Source organism: Etheostoma spectabile, chromosome 15, assembly GCF_008692095.1.
Source record: "Etheostoma spectabile isolate EspeVRDwgs_2016 chromosome 15, UIUC_Espe_1.0, whole genome shotgun sequence".
Lineage (NCBI taxonomy): Eukaryota > Metazoa > Chordata > Actinopteri > Perciformes > Percidae > Etheostoma > Etheostoma spectabile.
Window position 1 is genome coordinate 32,128,146 of NC_045747.1, and position 14,339 is coordinate 32,142,484.

Consider the following 14,339-nt stretch of genomic DNA (forward strand, 5'->3'; position numbering starts at 1 on the left):
TTAATTAGAGCACACAGGCAGACTCCACACATTTACCTTTACAGCTCTGAACACTATTCCGGCTCTTCCTCATCTGTAGCAACAGTGGTACCTGATGCGGGGTTGGCCCTCTAGGAGGTTTGCAAGGAAACCTGATGAAATGGCTTCTGCTTGCACACATTGTGTAATTATCAATCGTTGGGATTACGCTTAGCGGTTAGTCTCTGGTCTTTACCTCTCCATCCTTTCACATCCTTAATCCTGGTGCAGCCCGTGCATCCAACCTGGCATTTGACCTGACAGTCTCCCTCTCTCCTGTGTTGCCTGATATATCTAGGCCTAGCTAATGATCTACAAAATTCTGACTAAGCTGTCTACATGGCTAAAGAAAATAAATATCACACTAACATTCCTGTTTGCATGTAGCAGGGCATAATACATTTAAAAAAAAATTTCAAGCAGTGGCGGACTTGTTTGACTCCCTCTTTTATTCCTTCACCCAGCTTCTTGAAAATGTCTGTGTTGCGATGTTTGTGCATATTCAAAAGCCTGTTGATATCCAGTTTTATGTAAAGTCTAGAAGTAGGTGTGTTTATTCTTCGGACCAGAAATTTGGCCTTTTCTTTTGGGCGAGCATCTCTCCCCATGCTTGTGAACTGTGGTTTGTGAACAACCATAGCAACACACATGAGTTTGCAACACTGTAAGCAGTTAAAAATCTAAATTGAGATTCATATTCCGAATGCGCTGTATACATGTCCAAAGAATGCTTCTAAAAAGAGAATAATACCAGCATATCTTACAAGTCTTTTATTTTTTTGGGGGTGGGGCATCTCAGGCCTTTATTTTAACAGGAGAGCTGAAGTCAAAAAAGGGGAGAGAGGGGGAAAGACATGCATCAAAGGGCCACAGGTCGGAGTTGAACCGTTGAGGAGTAAAGCTCTATATATGGGTGTGTGCTCTACCAGGTGAGCTACCCGGGTGCCAAGTCTTAATCGGAAAATTCTATATTTGGAAAAAGGACTCATTCAGAATATCTAAACAGAATATGCTGTTAACATGACCCGTATAGAATAAGGAATTTCATCATATTCTGAATAATTGTGGAATATTTGTGTGCTTGTAACCATACTCACTGAATGGAATGACCCAGGTTTTCAAGTAAGTCCTGAGAGAAACATTTGGTTTTTGATTCATTTGAAAAGTTAGTCACCTACCTACCCACATGGAAAAACTAAACTCTTGTTCCTTATTACAGGGAAACCTACGTTTGAAATGTAACTGTATCATGTGACAGTTTACACTTAGTTCACCTTCTTTATGTGTGCTCAGTGAAAAGAAGATCAAGTTTGACCACTACCTGGTGCCTAACGCGCTGGTGGAGCTCAGTCTGCTCTACATAGACCAAGGCAGAAGGGACGAGGCTATTAAACTACTGCACAAGGCCAAGTAAGTTACTCCCTTAAAGCAGCTTCATTGATGCATACAACATCAGAGACACTGTCAAATCCTGCCACATGGATCCAGCAAGATGACAATTTGTATTCTTGTGCCCATAGAATGTAATGTGATACAGAAATGCAGTGCTTTACTTCGCGTTAAAAAGGTTCTAGTAGTCTAAGCCAGCAGCTTGCACAGTTTGCATGTGCAGCATTTGGGGGCAAAAAATTATCTGCATGGATTATTGTGCTGGCACGTTAATATTTTGTAATAGAAAATATTTGGGGGGGTTATGTGTAATTAAAGCCTTCATTTAGCTGCCTTCCTACTTCCCACAGCAGCACAATTTGGCTTCCTCTCGTGTTGTCCAAGCAGACATTCTGCCCAACACTTAACAAGTACGCCATGAGTACCTCCATTTATTAGAAAGTGGCCGGAAGTGAAGTAACAGTACTCAGTTGGACAGAAATGTTATGTATTTTACTAACATAACACAAACCTAAAAATATAAAGGACTAACAAAATAAAATAGCCCATGTTTAAGGTGTAATGTAATCCATTACAAAAGCTGTGCAATAAAGATAAATATGGATGAAATTATGGACAATTATTCTGCTGGAAAACATGTATTCAGTTTTTATTCATATATATATATATATATATATATATATACACTGTATTGGTGTATATATGTATATTTATATATGTATATATATATATATATAAATATAATATATAGTATAAATATATGTGTGTGGGTTGTATATATTATATTATATGATATGTTTTTATATATATATGTGTATATTATGTGTGTGTATAGAATATATATGTATATATAGTATATATGTGTGTATATATATATATATGTGTATATATATGTGGTATATATATATATGTGTATATATATATGTGTGTGTATCTTATATATGTATATATATATAATGTGTGTGTATATATATATATGTTATTATTATGTGGGATTATATATATATGTATATATATATGTATAATATATATATGTGTGTATATATATATATATGTGTATATAATATAGGTGTGTATATATATGTATGTGTATATATATATATGTGTATGATGTATATATATATGTGTGTATGTATATATATGTATTATATGTATGTGTGTATGTATGTAGTATATATATGTATATATATGGTAGGTTATGTTATTATATATGTATATATATGTGTATGTTATGTGTGTATATATATGTGTATGTATGTATATATATATGTAGGTAGTATGTATATTATATATGTGTATGTATGTATGTTATTATATGTATATATATAGTGTATGTAGTTGTATATATATATGTGTATGTATGTATGTATATATTATATATGGTTATATATATATATATGTGTATGATGTATGTTATAATATATGGTGTATGTATATATTATGTGTATGTATGTGTATATATATATATAATGTGTATATACTATATATGTGTATTAGTTTATATATATATGTGTATGTATATAATATATTATAAATATGTGTATGATGTATTGGTATATATAATTATATATGTGTATGTATGTATGTTATTATGTGTATATGTATGTAGTATATATGTGTATATGTAGTATGTATATGTGTGTATGTATTAGTATCAGATGTATATATTGTATATATATATATTGTGTAATATATATGGTGTATATATATATCTGGTAGTGTAATGTATATATGGGTATGTATGATATATGTGTTGATGTAGTATGTATGTATGTGTAAGATCTATGTATATGTGTATGTGTGTATATATATGTTATATGTGTATATATATAGTGTGTGTGTATATATATGTGTGTGTTATATAGATGTGTGTGTGTGTGTGTGTGTGTGTGTAATATATAATATATATATATATATATATATATATTTTTTTTTTTCATAGAGCATTGATCAAACTGGCTGTTGGGTTAGCTTCAAAGCAGCATCAATCTCTCTTTGACTCTCGGCATGAAAGTGAAGAATATTTTACTATTGCTGTAAAGATCTTCTTTTTTTTAACTCTAGTTTTTTTCCCTAATATACCTTAGTCAGTATATAGGTAATATAATGTATCATTGCAATTAGCCTTATTTCACCAACAAAGTCTTGATCACAGGACTGCTGGGACAGGATAGTCTACAATGTTCAGAGAGGACTCTCTATGGTTACTCAGAGCATAGGCCCTACAGGAACACTAGAGGTCGCTCTCTGCCTGTCACAGAACAACAAATGGGGGGGGGGGGGGGGGGGGAATAAAATGGGTTCTTGAAAATGTAATTTCTTGTAATTTTCAATAAAACGCCAACACTAATCCTTTCACACCTTAACCTCCTCCACTGTTTTGACTCGTAGACACAACTACAAGGACTACTCGATGGAGTCTCGTACGCAGTTCAGGGTACACGCTGCTCTCGCCAAACTCAAGGCTGACCCCGGGGACGAGGAGGACACTCATATGTAGGACATTCCTTCCACTGGACTCTCCATTTCCCTCAGTTATGGCTGTTTTAGCCCCAGTTTTTAAACCTATATCCATTTTCAACAAGTGAATGCTGGGTTTTTTTTTATCACTGTGTTCAGGTACACCTTGTTGTGTCCCTGTCTACAGGAACACAACATTGGACGAAGGTAAAGGCTGTTTTATAAAAGTCTGCCCAGACTGGCTTCCAAGATCATAAAACAGTTCGACATTGTAAAATGACGGACACTTGATATTATGGACTGCTTTCATGGTTTACATAGAAAAAATAAACACTAAATTTGAACCAATTGATTGAAAGCCTCACAACCAGTTTTCAGACATTTTGTGACTTGATGAAATGTATAGTAATGACTTTAGTTTACATGATTAAAATAGCTGATTTTTTTATTTACATAATTACGTTACTTCAGCATACTGGTCTGTTTTGGAATGACTGCATTTTAAGATAATTTAGAAAATGGTTAACTGACTAGAAGAAATGCCCCCCAGTCTGCAGCCAGTATTCTATGCATTCATTCAGTTCTCGTTGTGCATGCTTGCAATGGAAATGCGCACGAGTCCATCACGCCACGGCTAGAGGGGTGAACCGTTTACAGCGGTTCTCAACTCGCTGACACCGTCTTGGTGTGTTGAATTAATCAAAAGTCAGTGTTTACGCACATTTGTAACAGTGCATGCACTTTCCCAAAAAAAATTCAGAATGTTTAACAAATATTTTTGCATTAATAAATTCTACATACCACTGTTTTGTCATTAATGATGCCAAAATTAAGTTTGAAACATACATTTCTTGGGCCTACCAGGTTGTGTGCGCCCCATGCACAGAGGTCAGTCCGTACCACAGCGGCCGCAGGTTGGATTCTGACCCGTGGCCCTTTGCTTCCTGGCCATTCCCCCTTTCTCTCTTCTTTCTAGTCTTAAACTGTCCCGTTAAGTCCTAAAAAGGCCCAACAAATAATCTTACCCCTTGTGTTGTCCTTCTAGGTCAAAACAGAAAATTAGCAATTTGATGCTTTTTTTCCCAAACATTTTCTTCATTTTTGTAACACTACCATCAGTATACGGTATTACCACTAGTTTTACACTTTTTTTTCAAATTCATGGTCAAGAAACCTCTTATATGAAATTATATCATTTGTCAGTTTTTGGGAGGGGAAATAAAACACCCAAAATTCAATAAAGTAGTGAACTGATCCTTCATTTAACTTGCAGGAAGCATCCATGTAAAATTTGGGCAATTTGGATGAATGTTTTTGATGTTGAAACTTAATAACTGGGTAAATTTGACCCCAGGACAAAAGGTGGGTTATAAACATTTCCATACAGCAGAGTATTTCTTTTGGCGCAGTTAAATACATAATGAAAAAAAAACACGCTTAAGGTTTGTTTTTTTTACACACAAAAAACATGGATGGAATTTTCTTTAATTTCGGCCATTACAGATGCCATCAGGTAACACAATGTCTGAACTGGTATTCAGATACTCTTTTACGAATGTCCCAGTGAGTTGTACAATGCAGCCCACCTTCCATCGCCTTCAGTAGTTAGACCAAGCCCCAGCAGTTGTGAATGTCAGAAATGACTCAGTCTAAGACTAGGAGGAGGCAGCGGGAGGTGTGACAGGGGCCACCACCTGCTCCTCTTTCAGTCTGCGCTTCATTAGTTTCTTTTTCTTCTTCTCTTCCTTCTCTATTTCTGCAACCATTTCCAAGAACTTGGGGCTGCGGGGGTCCACTGCGTAGCCAAAGCGCTCTCTGGCCTCGGCCAGCAACTTTGCCCGCCGAGCTTTCTCCTCCTTCAGCTTCTGCTTGGTTTCCCGCTTCTCTTTGCGCCAGTCTGCTACCATCTTGGGCATTTTGGCCATGTTCGCTGCTAGGAGTCTCTCTCTGCGATGGAAATGGAAAAGATTTGTATAAGCGATATTAATATGCTGCATCGTGCACAGATGTACAACAGGTCGGTTGGTTCAGATTATTGCTCCACAACTACGAGACCGATTGCCATGGAATGTTCAGTTCTTGGTCCTCGTAGGATGAATCATGTCAATCTCCCTGACTCTGTCAAATTTGTGTTTTTTCTTTTTTTTTTTTAGCACAAGACTAGTCGCCCAGTCCATTGTAAAAATCACAAATATGCCAAATAATACGTACACAACATAACCATGATATACTGTATTTACACACATTATAAATACACACTTATAAATTATTTTTAAGATTTAGCAGCTAATTGCACCCATGGTCACAAAACTGTTGCGCACACACTACAAATAATTGACAACTATTTTGCTAATTGTTTTAATCGTTCTTTATGCAAAAATTTAACTTATTCAATATCATGTATACTGAACTGTGCATTAGTGTGCACTGAAATCAGTAAATAGAAAATATTCAGTGTCTCTACTTGTTATATTTAACTTTTTTTTTTTACTGTTTACTTACTGCAATGTATTTGGTTTATTCTGCACTGCTGTCCTATTTATATGCCAACTTCTATTGTTTAAAGTTTTACAACTGCTAACTTCAAGGTACTTCTGTCAACATCACTCAGTCATGCAGTTGAGATTTTTGCCTTGTGTACTGGTTTAATTATCAATGATGCATTTCACCATTGATATTATCCTCCTATTATAAGGTGACAAATTAAATAGTGTAATGTCAATATCTGTAATAGCATTTGCTCTATCAACACAATAGTGCAAGCTATCATTATATTGCACTATCCCCTTTGTTGCTGTAACACTGCTGCTGTTACAGCGTAATGCTGTATTAATTCCCCCGCTGTGGGAATAATTTAGCATTATCTAATCTCATTGTCTCACTTTGTAGATTTTCATTTGTAAGTATTTGTTGCTTTTCTCTGCTTTATGTGAACATAAACTAACATTAACTTTTGGTCAGAACATGCAAGACTTTTGAAGCTACCACGCAGGAAGCAAACTGATTGATGGATGACATTTTCTGACTAGTCAGATGCAGTAGTATGCCTACAACCATAACTAACAATACCATGCAGTTGTGTATGTGTGTGTGTGTGTATATATATATATATTTATTAAATATGCGACAGCATTTTTGGAGCCTGATCTACCCTGGAGACAGGATATGCCTAATCTCTCTTGTGATTCCCCAACTATGTTGAAGTTCAGTGCGACCTTTCTGGGTCGCTGGGCCAAGTCCCCATACAGACCAAAGTATGGTGGTGGACTGGTAGCTGGAGAGATGCCAGTTCACCTCCTGGCCACTGCCAAGGTGCTGTTGAGCAAGGCACCAAACCCCCAACTGCTTGGGGCGCCTTTCTTTGGGTATCACCTGTGACTCAGCCACTAAATGACAGAAAACATCTCTAAGCCGTTGTGCTCTTGACTGTAATTCTGTTTAAATAATTTTTAAAAAATCTCGACGTCGTTGCACACCGTTCCTAGGTAACATGTCGTTCAACACGGAAACCGTCGCAAAACGGTACACACCATTTTAAGATTGAACGTGCCCCTGTATTCTCTTAGCCCACGTTTGTGCCTCACATATATTAACTAATACATAATATAATACACAATACATCCTGACCGGTACTACCCGTGCTGGCACTGAAGTTAAGAGTAAACAGAGCCGCGTAGCAGCTACCTGTCCGATAATTGGCGCACCATCGTTAGCTACAGTAGCATGACTTACTTTGCCAGCCGTTTCTCGGTTTCCTGCTTCTCCCTGGCCTCGATGTTCTTCAGCATTACCTCTAACGGAGGGTGCCACTCCCGTTCCTCTGCGATGATCTTGTCCAGTTGCTCATGGCTGGGCCACAGCGAGGCAGGGTCGATCCCGGACGCTGAACCGTAGCGACCGAATAGCTTCCTGTCATACTTGGCCGTCTTCTGCCACTCCGGCGTCTTCTCGCTGTCCTTGTCTGGGACGTAGGGCTCATGGAGGTTCAGCTTCAAAGGTCTGGGGTTATAGGACGCCGCCTGTAACAGAAACCCACTTTGAGAGTTTGCAGAAAGTACAGTTTTCGAACATGAAAGTCCCTTTAAAGTCCTACATAACATTGCCGTCCTTTTGCACAACATGGACGCCGCCATCTTTGTTCGTCCACAAAAAGGACCCGGAGTAAAAAAAAAAAATGGGACCCGGAGAAAAAAAAAGAAGGTACCTACCGCAGTGCCTGTTGATCAGGATAATAACAGTACCATAGACTGAATGTTTATTAATAATATTAACGATCTATGAACAGTACCAACAACATCCATGCTTTAGTTTTTGGTCAGTGATCTGCTATGTTGGTAACGTTACACTTTCAAATGTTTAATATCTACATTTAGGCCGTATAGTTGACCAGGGTTGGTTAGGCTACTGGGACACGCAGGCAGGCATTTTCATATGTTTTATTACAAAAAGGCAGATCAAAGTGATTTTATTAAGAAATTAAATGCATTACATTAGAAAATAAGCATATTCCATTCCCAAAATTTTTTTAAGACTGATATTGTCGAAAGACTTAATTTATTATTCAATTAGCTGATCAATAAACAATCATTTTACAAAATCTTTTGACTCATAGGCTATATTGTTTTTCATTGTTTTTAAAGCAAAAATACTAACTCTCCAAATTATCTTTTTTTTTTTATTAATGCAAATTAAATGTGTTTGTGACTCTATAAAGAAACAAGCAATTTAAGTAATTTGCTTTGGTGTCTGGGAAATGGTGATGGACAATCTTCATTGTTTTCTGCATAGACTAACGATTATTCATAAATACATTCGACTGCTTAATTCATAATAATTACTGTTAGTTGTTTCAGTGCCAGGCACCGTTGGGCCCTGGCACTGTCGTTGCCTGGCCCTTAGTAAACTTAGCAGGGAAATAAACCTTCTTTGAAAGAGAGGATCTTTCTTTTAACGTCCTTAGTTCCACCCCTTCCTTTCTTTTTTTTCTTTCTTTTTTTTTTATCAGCCTCCATCCTCCCTCAACTTTTCTATTTGATTTTCTTTCAAGAAGCGGAGATAGGACAAATGGGGTTGCTCTGGAGTGCAGCACTTACAGACACAGATGTCATTGCTTTTGTGTCGTGGGAGCGCGCGGGGCTCTCCATCGTCATTAAAGATGTAGGGTTCCCATGGCAGGGGTAGCACCAGGCTGGGGGTGCTGGTGGGGGTGGGCATGACAGAGGTTTAATTTGGCTTATAGGAGCAATCTGGTGCCAAGCCCGGGGCTTTAGGGATCACATCAACGTCAGTCACAGGAAAATAGGCTTGTTAGCAGTTAGACGATAAGGGGATGGTGGCAAGATGACAGGTCTATTTCTGAGTGGGGATGTGAGTAGGAGGGTTGGGTGGTGTATTAATACATGTTTAGGGAAGTTATATAGAACAAGCTCACCGGAATTATGACTCTACTGCATCTGTTCCTACATCGAATTCACATTACTAAATGTAATGATCAGTTGTGGAATGTAACTACATTTACTCAAGTAGGCCTACTGGTACTTGTACTTTGACTTTTTTCTTTTTATGCCACTTTCTACTTCTACTCAACTACACTCCAGAGAGAAATATTGTACTTTTTACTCCACTATATCTCTTTACTTTAGGAATTAAGATTTGTGAAAACATGTATCTTATAAAATGTGTTTTAATATAAATTAAATGACCCAACAATATAACCGCTTAATTCCACCTGAAATGATTAGCAGATTAAACACTTAGAACTGTTTGGATCATTTCCAGGTTACAAAATGTGAGGATTTTTCTGCATTGAGTACTTTTACTTTTAATACTTTAAGTATACTTTCCCGATGATACATATATAAATGCACATGACACTGTTAAAACCCACGCAGTCGATAGACAGAGACGGCATCTTGGAAGTTTGGGATCAATACTTTATGGTGATGTAACCAAGTGGTGTCCCATTTCATAGGGGTATGTTTTCACCCCTACCCCTTACCCCTTGGTTTCAAGGGCCAAGGGGTAGGGGTAAGGGGTAAGGGGTAGGGGTTAGGGGTAAGGGGTAGGGGTAAGATGGAGAAATGGGATTCAGCCTTAAATACTTTTACTCAACTAACATTTTCAATGCAGGACTTTTACTTGTGTTTCTACAGTGTGGTATTAGTACTTTTACTTAAGTAAAGGATCTGAATACTTCTTTCACCACTGGTTATGCGGATGGTTGCATGAGACTGAGAGATTTTGGGATTCTAAGCACAGCACAACACTTTGGCGTCCATTGTTGGTCAGATGTCCAAAACCACATCTGGTCACTTAAAGACAGATGTCTCAGATAATGTTAGGCTTAAACACAAGAGTACATGCTGATACATGTTGTTGGTTGAGAGTTATTATTGGTAGAGCCCCTGAGTATCTCAAAGACCCCCTTAGGTCGGAAAAACTCCTGCACATCAGAGCTAGTAAACGGACTGTATGTATACAGCGCTTTTCTGTTCTAACGACTAAGCGCTTTTACATACTACAGGAACTCAGGTTTAACACTAATATCAGAGCCCGTGCCTTTAGGGCCAGCAATTTTGAACATAAAAATAATAAGATAGGCCTATACGAAGCCTTTTGTTCAAATTTGGAAGTCTAAGCTTATTCATTTTGTTATATTTTTTTTGTTTCTTGTATAATTATAACATTTCTTTGACGTTATTGTGTCCTCGAGAGCTGAATTATTAGTTGATACATTGTTTAACAGAAAATTATTCTCGGTAATTAATCATTTAAATATTTTTTTGAGCAACAATTCCAGTCTGTTCAAGCTTTTTAAATGTTAGAATTTGCAACTTTCATTGTTAAATTAAAGCAAATGAATGTGAAATTATAAATCTATTATTACCTTTGACTCTGGGACATTGTAAAAGGCTTTCCCCTCTATTTTCTGACATGTTATTGATCAATTGAATAATCCATTAATGGTGAAAATAGTTGCAGCTTCAGTGTCATCTTTGACATTTGTATAGTTGTTTACATAATATAATATAAACTAAACTATACTTAAGACACATTGACTAATTGAACTTCAGTCTACATTCTTATTAACACAAAATGTATGCTTAAATTACAGTAACCGTCTACTATAATAATAATAAACAAATCTTTACATAAATATGATAAACATATATTACTTAACAAATAACCACCAAGTTTGTTGTAACCATCATTAGTAATAATAATCTAATAAAATAATATTAATAAAAAATAATACTGAAAATACTCTTTCTATCTCTCTCACACACACACACACACACACACGCAGAGAGAGAGAGAGAGAGAGAGAGAGACAAGGTTTGGTGTTGTCTTTCATATGAAGCAATTTGCCAAGCCAGTGTTACTATTTGTGGAAACAAAAAAGAAATCATAATAAATTGAGTCTAAATGAACCTCTCCTTTGTTGGCCTTTAACAATGAAAGTGTTTTGTTCAGAATTTTGGCACCAAGAGTTAGATATGTCAGCATTTCCCCAGAACAAAGGATGAGAACAAATTCCCAATAACCGAGAGCTGAGCCCCAAAATATCTCCATTTCCTGGTAACGACAGAACACTGTGGCTTCACTGCACAAACTATGAGAGGAAAAAAATGCAAAGCACAGCTTCCTTGGTAAGCCGAGTCCCTACAGCGCGGGTGATAAATTACAGCTTTCTCCAGAAATTAATAATCCAAAGGTAACTAATGTTGTCCTTGGCAACACCGATAAAAAATCCCCCATAGGTGACTGAAGCATGTAAACATTGCACGTTGGTATGGCATTCCTGATTGCTCAATTAGTACATTACATGAAGGCCATCATGGTCACAGCAAAGCAATAAGGAGTGTAGACGTGCAGATTTCTCTTTTACTGGAGCGTAAGTCACGTCTGTGATCACTCTTGCAGCTCTCCGCAGGCTGCTTTTTAAACACCCCAAAAGGCCCCCCCCCTAACACCACACACACACACACACACACACACACACACACACACACACACACCACACACACACACACACACACACATACTAATGTTAAACTTGGATTTAGCCCAATTCAGAACTGCCAGTGTAAGCGGTCTTATGAAGGTGTGTGTGTGTGTGTGTGTGTGTGTGTGTGCGCGTGGGGAAAGTGGAGGGCAGAGGAGGACGGGAGCTTTCAGTGGGGAGCAGCAGAGTATTTTACAGTAATGGATGTAACACATGGAGTTCCAGTTAGTGATGCGTTTGGACGGCAACTGGGGTTTGAGTGAGATGGGGGGTGGTGGGGGTGGGGTGGGGGGGTTCCATTGCCCTGCTGCTTTCTCCACTGAGTTTGCAGAAACATGCAAGGGTGGCCCAATGGTGGCTTTGTGAAAGATTCATCCACCTAGGTGTAGAGGTGATGGAGAGACCAGGGCGGCGGAGCAGAGTAACCACCAGAGAGCTTTTATTCCTGCTCACTTTGCAGCAAAGAGTGCAGTAAAATTGGCAAGCTGGGATTCCCTGGACTCCCACTGAATCTCCTGCCACATAATGGCTGTAACACTTTAGCTAAATTATCTTGCATCACAAATCTTTATATCTCACATTCATGTAAACACCTGAAGAGAAGCACATTCCTAAAAGCATACTCACACACTGGGTTTACATAAGGATTTGGCATGTGTTGGTCTATAATGGCACTGGAGTCCCGCGGTAGTAAACAACTGTGCCACTCTCTGCCCCTGATACATTAAGATTTTCCTACAAATTGTCAAATGGCTTTGGGAATTGAACAGATTGTGGTTTATAAAAAATAAAAAAGGCAAATTTGTAAATAACGACAACATCTCAAAGACTGTTTTGTTATGATGGAGCTCGTCGTTTCTCCTTACTCTTTGGGAGTCCTCAGGTCTGTACAGCCCAGCCCAGGGTCCTAATGAGATGATGAATGGAAGCGTACAGAGTGATGGAGGCTCTCTATCCACCAGTGGCTGCTAATTTAAGAGGAGATTCATCAAATGCAGGCCTGTACTCAGATGCACCTTCATAAAGCTGTGCCGGGGTCCAGTGAAGATGAATGGAGGTAATTATCTACTACCTGTTCACAGCCATCCTCCTCTTCTCTTCCTGGGGTTCCAGGGCTCCTAATCTGTCTGCATGAAGAGCAGAGGCTTAAATCCAATTCCTCTTTTTGTCGAAAGATCTCAATCCCGTCTGAAGTGAGAGATCATTCCACATTATACTAATGCACCAGTATTGTTGCTCTCATGACACAAAATGCCTGAGTGCCATATTGAATGTCTAATTTTGCACATGGGCACCAAATGATCTAATCACCGGGCTTTCTCCACTAGATACCGTCGGGCTATAAGGACTACCTCTATCACTTGGTCAACAGAGCTATTACTGTTTGCACTTCCAGTTGGCATTGTTGTAAAATGTCATTGGTTTCTATGAAATGTCCTTCCAGATGCACTGAATATGCTTTCTGGCTGCCAAATTGCGAGAGTAGTAACCACTGATAGAGCAGTTAGGGATAATATGACAGAAACCTTTACTGTGCTGGAGTTTCATTTCCTTGTTGGCACAGTCAGAGCCACCTTAAGAGGTTTACACCTCAGAGAGTGAAAGAGAGATGCTTCTGGCACAACGAAGCTCCTCTAGATTCACAAAAAGTCGCACGGTCTAAAGACAAAAATGTACCGTTCCCTAAACCCATCCTGAACAATTCAATCATAGACTAGAACGCGTAACAAGGATCGCACAGCCATTGCAGTTAAGATTTGGGATTTTTCTACATACCAAAGCTGTTTGTATGGGAATGTAGTGATATTAATACTTTGGTTAGTGTCTTATTCTCTAGCCTTTCTAAAAGTTAAAAAAAAACAACAACACACAAGCTAATGTGTAAAGAATGGATGAAAGAAAGTGTTTATCTATTCTAACTTGAGCTACAAACATTAGCATGTCCCGCTAGCTAGCTTACTACCTACAGTAAGCAAGGCCAAGGTGCATTTCCTTAACTGCAAACAGTGTTTTCCATCTGTGTGGAAACCCCTATAAGAGTTTAGGTAAAGGTTAGCGTCTGTCATGTAGCAAATCCGAGTTACACTTGCCAAACAAATCAGTTAGTCCTCATCCTGAAAGCTTTTTCTCTTGTAACATTAAAAGTGAAACATCGTATGTAAGCTAAGTAGCCAAACAGAGTTATGTAAGAAAACAATTAAAAGTTGAATCTCACCTTTTCTTATTACATTTATAACTTACTAGCTCTATTCTGTAATAATGACACAACAGTGCTGTTTCTTTATTTCCATGTCCCCTACATGAATATTCAACTAATGAGGATGCTGATGTTTTGGCTGTAGCTTTAACCTCAGCAGATGACACGATAAACACAATAACATCAGAGGTAGTGGAGGCTAAACGCACGTAAACGCCGTTAATGCACCTCTTAAAATTCGGAAATGGCGTTTACCCACCTCCAAAGTGC

At 38.1% G+C, this 14,339-nt stretch overlaps 2 protein-coding genes across 4 annotated transcripts in view; one reads left to right on the forward strand and one right to left on the reverse strand.

The window, feature by feature from the left end:
- The window catches only part of zgc:158403 (tetratricopeptide repeat protein 39A), a 27,518-nt gene extending 15,028 nt beyond the window's left edge, over positions 1–12,490 (forward strand). For 2 of the 3 annotated variants that reach the window (XM_032538000.1, XM_032538001.1), the window contains exons 17-18: positions 1,312–1,428; positions 3,799–4,668. In XM_032538000.1, coding sequence (XP_032393891.1) covers positions 1,312–1,428; positions 3,799–3,907 — 226 coding nt within the window. In that variant the 3' untranslated portion in view covers positions 3,908–4,668. Of the gene's footprint in view, positions 1–1,311; positions 1,429–3,798; positions 4,669–9,624; positions 9,629–12,476 lie in introns of those variants that run through there. The other variant, XR_004335402.1, reaches the window with a different exon arrangement.
- Positions 3,976–8,036, reverse strand: gadd45gip1 (growth arrest and DNA-damage-inducible, gamma interacting protein 1). Its single transcript, XM_032538003.1, has 2 exons — positions 7,600–8,036; positions 3,976–5,814 (listed from the first exon to the last, which is right to left on the reverse strand). The coding sequence occupies exons 1-2, from the start codon at positions 7,998–8,000 to the stop codon at positions 5,523–5,525; spliced, it is 693 nt and encodes a 230-aa protein (XP_032393894.1). The 5' UTR covers positions 8,001–8,036; the 3' UTR covers positions 3,976–5,522.
- Positions 12,491–14,339: the final 1,849 nt, after the last annotated feature.

What these genes read in the sequence shown, in the direction of transcription:
- gadd45gip1 (XM_032538003.1), bottom strand. Translation starts at nt 8,000, where the DNA reads ATGGCGGCGTCCATGTTGTGCAAAAGGACGGCAATGTTATGTAGGACT. An exon ending in ACCGAGAAACGGCTGGCAAA is followed by an intron (nt 5,815 to 7,599) that starts GTAAGTCATGCT and finishes TTTCCATCGCAG; the next exon opens with AGAGAGACTCCTAGCAGCGA.